Raw genomic sequence first — 12433 nt, 5'->3', positions numbered from 1 at the left:
ATGTCGTCATTATGGATGTCGTCATTATGGATGTCGTCATTATGGATGACGTCATTACGGATGTCGTCATTATGGATGTCGTCATTATGGATGTCGTCATTATGGATGTCGTCATTATGGATGTCGTCATTATGGATGTCGTCATTACGGATGTCGTCATTATGGATGTCGTTATTATGGATGTCGTCATTATGGATGTCGTCATTATGGATGTCGTCATTATGGATGTCGTCATTATGGATGACGTCATTATGGATGTCGTCATTATGGATGTCGTCATTATGGATGTCGTCATTATGGATGTCATCATTATGGATGTCGTCATTATGGATGTCGTCATTATGGATGTCGTCATTATGGATGTCGTCATTATGGATGTCGTCATTATGGATGACGTCATTACGGATGACGTCATTATGGATGACGTCATTACGGATGTCGTCATTATGGATGTCGTCATTATGGATGTCGTCATTACGGATGTCGTCATTACGGATGTCGTCATTATGGATGTCGTCATTATGGATGTCGTCATTATGGATGTCGTCATTATGGATGTCGTCATTATGGATGTCGTTATTATGGATGTCGTCATTATGGATGTCGTTATTATGGAAGTCGTCATTATGGATGTCGTCATTATGGATGTCGTCATTATGGATGTCGTTATTATGGATGTCGTCATTATGGATGTCGTCATTATGGCTGTCGTCATTATGGTAGTCGTCATTATGGATGTCGTCATTATAGATGTCGTCATTATGGATGTCGTCATTACGGATGTTGTCATTACGGATGTCGTCATTACGGATGTCGTCATTATGGATGTCGTCATTATGGATGTCGTCATTATGGATGTCGTCATTATGGATGTCGTCATTACGGATGTCGTCATTATGGATGTCGTCATTACGGATGTCGTCATTATGGATGTCGTCATTATGGATGTCGTTATTATGGATGACGTCATTACGGATGTCGTCATTATGGATGTCGTCATTATGGATGTCGTCATTATGGATGTCGTCATTATGGATGTCGTCATTACGGATGTCGTCATTATGGATGTCGTCATTATGGATGTCGTCATTATGGATGTCGTCATTATGGATGTCGTCATTACGGATGTCGTCATTACGGATGTCGTCATTACGGATGTCGTCATTACGGATGTCGTCATTATGGATGTCGTCATTATGGATGTCGTCATTATGGATGTCGTCATTATGGATGTCGTCATCATTGTCGTCATTATGGATGTCGTCAGTATGGATGACGTCATTATGGATGTCGTCATTATGGATGTCGTCATTATGGATGTCGTCATTATGGATGTCGTCATTATGGATGTTGTCATTATGGATGTCGTCATTATGGATGTCGTCATTATGGATGTCGTCATTACGGATGTCGTCATTATGGATGTCGTCATTATGGATGTCGTCATTATGGATGTCGTCATTACGGATGTCGTCATTACGGATGTCGTCATTATGGATGTCGTCATTATGGATGTCGTCATTATGGATGTCGTCATTACGGATGTCGTCATTACGGATGTCGTCATTATGGATGTCGTCATTATGGATGTTGTCATTATGGATGTCGTCATTATGGATGTCGTCATCGTCGTCATTGGAGTCGTCATCGTCGTCATTGGAGTCGTCGTCGTTATCGTTGTTATCGTCGTCATCCTCGTCATTACGGATGTCGTCACTGGAGTCGTCACTGGAGTCGTCATCGGAGTCGCCGTCGTCATCGTCGTCATCGTCGTCGTCATCATGACGGATGTCGTCATCGGAGTCGTCTTCATCGTCATCGTCGTCATCCTGATTGACATCATCGTCGTGGTCATTACAGATGTCGTCATCATTGTCTTCATTACTGATGTCGTCATCGTCGTCGTCATCGTCATTACGGACGTCGTCATCATTGTCGTCATTACCAATGTCGTCATCGTCGTCGTCATCGTCGTCATCGTCGTTGACATCATTGTCGTCGTCGTCATTACGGATGTCGTCATTGTCGTCGTCGTCATCGTCGTCATCGTCGCTGACATCATCATCGTGGTCATTACGGACGTCGCCATCATTGTCGTCATTACCGATGTCGTCATCGTCGTCGTCATCGTCGTCATCGTCGTCATCGTCATTGACATCATCGTCGTCGTCGTCATTACGGATGTCGTCATCATTGTCGTCATTACGGATATCATCATCGTCGTCAACATCATCATCATCATCGTCGTCGTCATTACAGATACCACAAATACAACTGATATCAGGCACACAACAAGGATGTCATCATTACGGATAACAACAACAACAACCGCCATTCACCACTAAGTGGCGGTGACGTCACCACGGCGCCTGTGCCAGGCTAGGTGCACTTTGAGGCTACCACGTGAAGTGTCGAAGGCTCTCAATGCTGACAGGAGGTCACGGGGCAGACCCAGCAGGTGCCACGGGTCGACTGACTGAGCTGACTGGCTGATGCACCACCTGTGCCCCATACTGTGCCAACTTGCTGCGCTTTAGCCACCCGGCGCTCCGCTCGTTGTTGTGAGCGTCGCTCCTCCGCCCTCCGTTGTTGTTGCTGGCGGGCGACTGCCTCCAACTGCCCAGCAGCAGCGTCCTTCACGAGCCTCCTCCACAGAGGCCGATCTTGACACCGCTGGTACCGGTCATCGGCAAGTCCACTCAGCTCCACATCCACAGAAGTCTGGCAGCCTCCTGCCGTTTGTTATTGAGCTGATCTGGCCCATGCCTTCCGATCACTCCAGCACAGGTGCCAGCATCATGACCAAATCGGGCTTTGAAGTCACCCAACAAGATGACTCTATCCCGAGGGGCCACTTTAGCCAGCACCTGTTACAGGAGGTCACAGAAGGCATCTGATTCATCGGCATTGCCTGCATTCCTCCACTGATGTTCATCTTCAGAGGGGGCATAAGCAACCACCACCACTTCCTCGCCTCTGATTGATGGCAAGACGAGCCCAAAGTAGCCTGGGGCTTACAGCTTCCCACACCTCACCGCCACGCTCCCAGTAGTAGTTCAAAAGAAGAGCCGCTCCCTGTTGTTTGGCAGTCTCCTTCACCGAGTTAGAGGACTGTCCACCCCTCATGGTGGCAGGAGCCAGAGCCGGTCCACCGGACCTCCTGAATGCCATGGAGATCCAGGCGGTACAGGTCCAGCTCCCGACAGAGGAGTGGCAGCCTCTCCTCCGCAGTGAGCCTTTGAACATTCCACGTGGCCACACGAAGTGGTCTTTTGCTGTTTTTGGAGGAGCCCCCGAGGGTGAGGAATTAGTCTCCTGGCTCCGCCAAATGGAGGTATGAGAGAGAGACACCCAGTCCCATTATCTCAGGGTCTCCGACACGGCCATTATGAACTCCAACTACATGGCCATCAATTTTCGATTTAAAGCTTTCGTGACTGCAAGGATTCATCTCCTTTGGTTCTTTCGGTAAAGTCACCACGTAGAATGAGAATAAAATAATAAATTGATAAAATAAAATAACACAATAAAATTCTCACGACGTTTCGGCCACAACACAAGCGGCCTTCATCAGGTGAAGGGACGAGACTGTCCGTGTTGTGGCCGAAACGTCGTGAGAATTTTATTGTGTTATTTTATTTTATCAATTTATTATTTTATTCTCATTCTACGTGACTTTACCGAAAGAACCAAAGAAGATACACGGCCATCGTGAACCCCACCCACACGGCCATCGTGAACCCCACCCACCTACATGGCCATCGTGAACCCCACCCACACGGCCACAGTGAACACCACCCACTCACACGGCCATCGTGAACCCCACCCACACGGCCATCGTGAACCCCACCCACACGGCCATCGTGAACCCCACCCACCCACACGGCCATCGTGAACCCCACCCACCCACACGGCCATCGTGAACCCCACCCACCCACACGGCCATCGTGAACCCCACCCACCCACAGGGCCACCGTGAACCCCACCCACACAGCCACCGTGAACCCCACCCACACGGCCATTGTGAACCCCACCCACACGGCCATCGTGAACCCCACCCACCCACACGGCCATTGTGAACCCCACCCACACGGCCATCGTGAACCCCACCCACCCACACGGCCACCGTGAACCCCACCCCACCCACACGGCCATCGTGAACCCCACCCACCCACACGGCCATCGTGAACCCCACCCACCCACAGGGCCACCGTGAACCCCACCCACCCACACGGTCAACGTGAACCCCACCCACACGGCCATCGTGAACCCCACCCACCCACACGGCCATCGTGAACCCCACCCACCCACACGGCCACCGTGAACCCCACCCACCCACACGGTCATCGTGAACCCCACCCACACGGCCATCGTGAACCCCACCCACCCACACGGCCATCGTGAACCCCACCCACCCACAGGGCCACCGTGAACCCCACCCACACAGCCACCGTGAACCCCACCCACACGGCCATTGTGAACCCCACCCACACGGCCATCGTGAACCCCACCCACCCACACGGCCATTGTGAACCCCACCCACACGGCCATCGTGAACCCCACCCACCCACACGGCCACCGTGAACCCCACCCCACCCACACGGCCATCGTGAACCCCACCCACCCACACGGCCATCGTGAACCCCACCCACCCACAGGGCCACCGTGAACCCCACCCACCCACACGGTCAACGTGAACCCCACCCACACGGCCATCGTGAACCCCACCCACCCACACGGCCATCGTGAACCCCACCCACCCACACGGCCACCGTGAACCCCACCCACCCACACGGCCATCGTGAACCCCACCCACCCACACGGCCACCGTGAACTGACACACTCAGCCACCCCACCCCCTTCTTCCTAGCCCCGCCCCCCACCCCAGCCCCTCAGCCCCGCCCCCCCCCACTACCCCCCCAGCCCCGCCCCCCGCCCCCCCCCCCCCACACACCTCTAGCCCCCGCCCCCACAACCCCAGCTTCCCGCAGCCCCGACTAGCCCTGGCCCCCCCCCCCGGGCAAGCCACCCCGCAACGTTCCCCAAGTCCCGCCCCCTATCCCGTAGCCACGCCCCCCCCATCCCCCTCACGCCCCGCCCACGGCTCACCGTGGTCGCTGCTATCGTCCACGACGATGACCTCGAGGAGGAGCTGAGCGGGCGAGCGGCTGAGCACGCTGGTGACGGTGCGAAGCAGCGTGGCCACATGCTCGTTGTGGGTGGCGATCACCACGGACGCCGTGGGCAGAGCCGCCGGGTAGCGAGCACCCACGCAGCTGTCGCACGGTGGGGGGGGGGGTGGGGGGTGGGGGGTGGGGTGGGGGGAGACGGAGGCACGGAGGGTGCGGTGTGGGTGGGTGGTTGGTGGGTGGGTGGGTGTGTGGGTGGTTGAGTGTGTGGGTGGTGGGTGGTTGAGTGTGTGGGTGTGTGGGTGTGTGGTGGGTGGTGGTTGGTGGATGTGTGGGTGGGTGGGTGGTTGGTGGATGTGTGGTGGGTGGTGGGTGGTTGAGTGTGTGGGTGGGTGGGTGTGTGGTGGGTGGTGGATGGGTGGGTGGTTGGGTGGGTGGTGGTTGAGTGGATGGGTGGGTGGTTAGGTGGTGGTTGGTGGGTGTGTAGTGGGTGGTGTTTGGTGGGTGTATGGTGGGTGGTTGAGTGGATGGGTGGGTGGTTAGGTGGTGTTTGGTGGGTGTATGGTGGGTGGTTGGGTGAGTGGTTGAGCGTGTGGGTGGGTGATTGAGTGTGTGGGTGGTTGGGTGGATGGCTGGTGGTTGGGTGGTGGTTGGGTGGTTGGGTGGTGGGTGGTGGGTGGGTGGGTGGGTGTGTGGGTGTGTGGGTGGGTGGGTGGGTGGTTGGGTGGGTGGTGGTTGAGTGTGTGGGTGGGTGGGTGGTTGGGTCGATGTGTGGGTGGATGGGTGGGTGGGTGGTTGGGTGGTGGTTGAGTGGATGGGTGGGTGGTTGGGTGGGTGCTTGGGTGGGTGGGTGTGTGGTGGGTGTGTGGGTGGGTGGGTGGGTGTGTGGTGGGTGTGTGGGTGTGTGGTGGGTGTGTGGTGGGTGTGTGGTGGGTGTGTGGGTGGGTGGATGGGTGTGTGGGTGGGTGGATGGGTGGGTGGTTGGGTGGTGTTTGGTGGGTGTATGGTGGGTGGTTGGGTGAGTGGTTGAGCGTGTGGGTGGGTGATTGAGTGTGTGGGTGGTTGGGTGGATGGCTGGTGGTTGGGTGGTGGTTGGGTGGTTGGGTGGGTGGTTGGGTGGATGTGTGGGTGGATGGGTGGGTGGGTGGGTGGTTGGTGGGTGTGTGGTGGGTGGTGGGTGGTTGAGTGTGTGGGTGGGTGGGTGTGTGGTAGGTGGTGGATGGGTGGGTGGTTGGGTGGGTGGTGGTTGAGTGGATGGGTGGGTGGTTGGGTGGTGGTTGGTGGGTGTGTGGTGGGTGGTTGGGTGGGTGGTTAGGTGGTGGTTGAGTGGATGGGTGGGTGGTTGGGTGGTGGTTGGTGGGTGTGTGGTGGGTGGTTGGGTGGGTGGTTAGGTGGTGGTTGAGTGGATGGGTGGGTGGTTAGGTGGTGTTTGGTGGGTGTATGGTGGGTGGTTGGGTGAGTGGTTGAGCGTGTGGGTGGGTGATTGAGTGTGTGGGTGGTTGGGTGGATGGCTGGTGGTTGGGTGGTGGTTGGGTGGTTGGGTGGGTGGTTGGGTGGATGTGTGGGTGGATGGGTGGGTGGGTGGTTGGTGGGTGTGTGATGGGTGGTTGGGTGGATGTGTGGGTGGATGGGTGGGTGGTTTGGTGGTGGTGGGTGGATGGGTGGGTGGTTGGGTGGGTGGTGGTTGAGTGGATGGGTGGGTGGTTGGGTGGTGGTTGGTGGGTGTGTGGTGGGTGGTGGTTGGTGGGTGTGTGGTGGGTGGTGTTTGGTGGGTGGTGGATGGGTGGGTGGTTGGGTGGGTGGTAGTTGGGTGGATGGGTGGGTGGTTGGGTGGGTGCTTGGGTGGGTGGTTGAGCGTGTGGGTGGGTGGTTGGGTGGATGGGTGGCTGGTGGGTGGTTGAGTGTGTGGGTGGTTGAGTGTGTGGGTGGGTTGTTGGGTGGGTGGTTGGGTGGTGGTTGGTGGGTGGTTGAGTGTGTGGGTGGTTGAGTGGGTGGGTGGGTGGTGGTTGGGTGGTGGTTGGTGGGTGGTTGAGTTTGTGGGTGGGTGGGTGGTTGGGTGGTGGTTGGTGGGTGGTTGAGTATGTGGGTGGTTGGGTGGTGGGTGTGGGTGAGTGGGTGAAAGTGGGTGGATGGTTGGGTGGGTGTATGGTGGGTGGTTGGGTGGGTGGTGGGTGGGTGTTGGGAGTGGCTGGTGGGTGGGTGTGGGTGGGTGAGTACACACACTGTGTGTTTGTGTGTGTACCACAAAATGCTGAGGGAGGGTGGCGTATGTGCACAGACTGCCCTACATGAGATCATAACAACATGATTGGAAGGATGCCCTGGTGGTCCCCCTCTTTAAGAAGGGGGACCGCACAGACTGTAACAACTACAAGGGCATCTCACTCCTCAGTGTGCCGGGAAGGGTACTGGCAAGGTTTATTCAACATCGCCTTGCCAGGCACGCTGAGGAGAGGCTTGCGGAGCCCCAATGCGGTTTCAGCAAAGGGCGGTCCTGCACAGATGCCATATTTTCTGCCCGTCTGCTACAGCAGAGGTGTAGGGAATTCCAGCAAGACCTACATCTCTGCTTTATTGACCTGGTCAAGGCCTATGATACCATCAGTAGGCCTGGGCTCTGGGTTGTTCTTCGTGCTTTTGGAGTACCTGACCCTCTGCTCACGATCATTAAGGACCTTCATGATGGTGAGCGGGCCCTGGTAAAATTACGTGGCCGGGAGTCAGAGCCATTCCCTGTTAACCTTGGGGTGCGACAGGGATGTCCTCTGGCTCCCACATTATTTAACATCTATTTTGACCACGTAGTTCGTGAAGCCTTCAATAGCTGTACCGGGGGAATCTCCATATGGTACAGATATAATGGGAGGCTGATCGATGCCCAGGTGCGGTCAAGGGATGGTTCCCTATTGCTCAACCACGTTATGTATGCTGATGATTTGGTAATAGCTGCTCAGTCAGAGGAGGAGTTGGAGACGCTGCTGCTGAGACTGGAGCGTGCCACTAAAAGGTGGGGCCTTACCATCAGCCCCACCAAAACTAAGCACCTGCCTGGGTATTTTGTACCATCGGACACTCCACCTCCACAACTCCAAATCGGTGATGGAGCAGTTGTGAAGAGAGTGGAGAGTTTCCTATACCTGGGCAGTGTGCTTATGACCGGTTCAAGTTTAACAGCAGAGGTCTCACTCCGAATCAGTCGAGCGGCAATATCTTTTCATCGGTTGCGTAACGCTGTGTGGAAGCTACCTGGTCTGTCGCTCCGCACTAAGCTTCAGGTCTTCTCGGCCACGGTCATTCCCTCTCTTCTCTACGCTTGCGAAACGTGGACCCCCCTAATGGAACATCTTCGCCGGTTAGAAACTTTTAGGCTGGCCTGCCTACGATCCATCCTGGGTTTAACCAGGCTGGATTGTGTGAGGAGCTCACAAATCCTTGAAAGATCTGGGCAAGGTCCTATCGGTGAGCTCCTCCAGCAGGCAAGGCTGCGATGACTGGGTCATGTAGCCCGCATGCCCAGCCACCGCATGCCGAAACAGCTTTTGTTCGGCCGGATTGAGGGGGTTAAGCGGGCGCGGCACGGGCTAGAGAAGAGATGGAGTGATGTGGTACAGGAGGACGTGGAGCTGAGTGGACTTGCCGATGACTGGTACCAGCGGTGTTAAGATCGGCCTCTGTGGAGGAGGCTCGTGAAGGATGCTACTGGGCAGTTGGAGGCAGTCGCCCTCCAACAACAACGGAGGGCGGAGGAGCGACGCTCAGAACAACGAGCGGAGCGCGGGGTGGCTAAAGCACAGCAGGTTGGCAAAGTAGGGGGCACAGGTGGTGCATCAGCCAGTCATCTCAGTCAGTCGACCCGTGGCACCTGGGTCTGCCCCGTGACCTCCTGCCAGCGGGCGTTCGACACTTCACGTGGCCTCAGGGTGCACATAGCCTGGCACAAGCGTCGTGGTGACGTCACCGCCACTTAGTGGCGAATGGCGGTTGTTGTTGTATGTGTGTATGTATGTGTGTGTCTGTATGTATGTGTCTGTGTGTGTCTGTGTTTGTGTCTGTGTGTGTATGTATGTGTGTGTATGTGTGTATGTATGTGTGTGTGTCTGTATGTATGTATGTGTCTGTATGTGTGTGTGTGTCTGTGTGTGTGTGTATGTATGTGTGTGTGTCTGTGTGTATGTGTTTGTGTCTGTATGTATGTGTGTGTCTGTTGTGTGTATGTGTGTGTCACTGTGTGTGTGTGTCACAGTGTGTGTGTTACTGTGTGTGTGTCACGGTGTGTGTGTGTCACTGTGTGTGTGTGTACCGTGGGTGTCTGAGGTCCGGCAGGGCTCTGTGTAGTCCCACGTGCTCGCTGTGTGTGTCACTGTGTGTCACTGTGTGTATCACTGTGTGTGTGTCACTGTGTGTGTGTGTGTCACAGTGTGTATGTCACTGTGTGTGTACCGTGGGTGTCTGAGGTCAGGCAGGGCTCTGTGTAGTCCCACGTGCTCGCTGTGTGTGTCACTGTGTGTCACTGTGTGTATCACTGTGTCTGTGTGTTACTGTGTGTGTGTGTCACTGTGTGTGTCACTGTGTGTGTCACTGTGTGTGTGTGTCACTGTGTGTGTGTCACTGTGTGTGTGTCACTGTGTGTGTGTGTTACTGTGTGTGTGTCACCGTGTGTGTGTGTGTCACAGTGTGTGTGTCACTGTGTGTGTGTCACTGTGTGTGTCACTGTGTGTGTGTCACTGTGTGTGTGTCACTGTGTGTGTCACAGTGTGTATGTCACTGTGTATGTCACTGTGTACCGTGGGTGTCTGAGGTCAGGCAGGGCTCTGTGTAGTCCCACGTGCTCGCTGTGTGTGTCACTGTGTGTGTCACAGTGTGTATGTCACTGTGTATGTCACTGTGTACCGTGGGTGTCTGAGGTCAGGCAGGGCTCTGTGTAGTCCCACGTGCTCGCTGTGTGTGTCACTGTGTGTCACTGTGTGTATCACTGTGTGTGTGTGTCACTGTGTGTGTGTGTGTCACAGTGTGTATGTCACTGTGTGTGTACCGTGGGTGTCTGAGGTCAGGCAGGGCTCTGTGTAGTCCCACGTGCTCGCTGTGTGTGTCACTGTGTGTCACTGTGTGTATCACTGTGTGTGTGTGTGTTACTGTGTGTGTGTGTCACTGTGTGTGTCACTGTGTGTGTGTGTCACTGTGTGTGTGTCACTGTGTGTATGTCACTGTGTGTGTACCGTGGGTGTCTGAGGTCAGGCAGGGCTCTGTGTAGTCCCACGTGCTCGCTGTGTGTGTCACTGTGTGTATCACTGTGTGTGTGTGTCACTGTGTGTGTCACTGTGTGTGTCACTGTGTGTGTGTGTCACTGTGTGTGTGTCACTGTGTGTGTGTCACTGTGTGTGTCACTGTGTGTGTGTGTTACTGTGTGTGTGTCACCGTGTGTGTGTGTCACAGTGTGTGTGTCACTGTGTGTGTGTCACTGTGTGTGTCACTGTGTGTGTGTCACTGTGTGTGTGTCACTGTGTGTGTCACAGTGTGTATGTCACTGTGTATGTCACTGTGTACCGTGGGTGTCTGAGGTCAGGCAGGGCTCTGTGTAGTCCCACGTGCTCGCTGTGTGTGTCACTGTGTGTCACTGTGTGTATCACTGTGTGTGTGTGTCACTGTGTGTGTGTGTGTCACAGTGTGTATGTCACTGTGTGTGTACCGTGGGTGTCTGAGGTCAGGCAGGGCTCTGTGTAGTCCCACGTGCTCGCTGTGTGTGTCACTGTGTGTCACTGTGTGTCACTGTGTGTGTGTGTCACTGTGTGTGTCACAGTGTGTATGTCACTGTGTATGTCACTGTGTGTGTACCGTGGGTGTCTGAGGTCAGGCAGGGCTCTGTGTAGTCCCACGTGCTCGCTGTGTGTGTCACTGTGTGTCACTGTGTGTATCACTGTGTGTGTGTGTCACTGTGTGTATGTCACTGTGTACCGTGGGTGTCTGAGGTCAGGCAGGGCTCTGTGTAGTCCCACGTGCTCGCTGTGTGTGTCACTGTGTGTCACTGTGTATGAGTGTCACAGTGTGTGTCACTGTGTACCGTGGGTGTCTGAGATCAGGCAGGGCTCTGTGTAGTCCCACGTGCTCGCTGTGTGTGTCACTGTGTGTCACTGTGTGTGTGTGTGTGTCACTGTGTGTGTCACTGTGTGTGTGTACCGTGGGTGTCTGAGGTCAGGCAGGGCTCTGTGTAGTCCCACGTGCTCGCTGTGTGTGTCACTGTGTGTATCACTGTGTGTGTCACAGTGTGTGTCACAGTGTGTGTGTCACTGTGTGTGTGTGTCACTGTGTGTATGTCACTGTGTGTGTACCGTGGGTGTCTGAGGTCAGGCAGGGCTCTGTGTAGTCCCACGTGCTCGCTGTGTGTGTCACTGTGTGTCACTGTGTGTGTCACTGTGTACCGTGGGTGTCTGAGGTCAGGCAGGGCTCTGTGTAGTCCCACGTGCTCGCTGTGTGTGTCACTGTGTGTCACTGTGTGTGTCACTGTGTGTGTGTGTGTCACTGTGTGTATGTCACTGTGTACCGTGGGTGTCTGAGGTCAGGCAGGGCTCTGTGTAGTCCCACGTGCTCGCTGTGTGTGTCACTGTGTGTCACTGTGTGTGTGTCACTGTGTGTGTGTGTGTCACTGTGTGTGTGTGTGTCACTGTGTGTGTGTGTCACTGTGTGTGTGTCACTGTGTGTGTGTGTGTCACTGTGTGTGTGTTACTGTGTGTGTGTCACTGTGTGTGTGTGTCACAGTGTGTATGTCACTGTGTGTGTCACTGTGTACCGTGGGTGTCTGAGGTCAGGCAGGGCTCTGTGTAGTCCCACGTGCTCGCTGTGTGTGTGTGTGTCACAGTGTGTATGTCACTGTGTGTGTACCGTGGGTGTCTGAGGTCAGGCAGGGCTCTGTGTAGTCCCACGTGCTCGCTGTGTGTGTGTGTCACAGTGTGTATGTCACTGTGTGTGTACCGTGGGTGTCTGAGGTCAGGCAGGGCTCTGTGTAGTCCCACGTGCTCACTGTGTGTGTCACTGTGTGTCACTGTGTGTCACTGTGTGTGTGTCACTGTGTACCGTGGGTGTCTGAGGTCAGGCAGGGCTCTGTGTAGTCCCACGTGCTCGCTGTGTGTGTCACTGTGTGTCACTGTGTGTCTCACTGTGTGTGTCACTGTGTGTGTGTCACTGTGTGTGTCACTGTGTGTGTGTTACTGTGTGTGTGTCACTGTGTGTGTGTTACTGTGTGTGTGTCACTGTGTGTGTACCGTGGGTGTCTGAGGTCAGGCAGGGCTCTGTGTAGTCCCACGTGCTCG

The 12433-nt window shown here is 55.1% G+C and overlaps 1 protein-coding gene across 1 annotated transcript in view; it reads right to left on the bottom strand.

Moving 5' to 3' along the window:
- The window catches only part of LOC116958383 (polypeptide N-acetylgalactosaminyltransferase 10-like), a 79816-nt gene that overhangs the window by 23529 nt on the left and 43854 nt on the right, over positions 1 to 12433 (bottom strand). The window contains exon 6 of the mRNA XM_076056568.1: positions 5110 to 5276. Within this exon, the coding sequence (XP_075912683.1) occupies positions 5110 to 5276 (167 nt within the window). The remainder of the gene's footprint in view (positions 1 to 5109; positions 5277 to 12433) is intronic.

The sequence above is a fragment of the Petromyzon marinus genome, chromosome 76 (genome assembly GCF_048934315.1).
Source record: "Petromyzon marinus isolate PM22_M1 ecotype Great Lakes invasive population chromosome 76, UKy_Petmar_22M1.pri1.0, whole genome shotgun sequence".
NCBI classification, from domain to species: Eukaryota; Metazoa; Chordata; class Hyperoartia; order Petromyzontiformes; family Petromyzontidae; genus Petromyzon; species Petromyzon marinus.
Note: the sequence above shows the minus strand (reverse complement) of the source record. Positions and strands in the feature narration are given on the sequence as shown.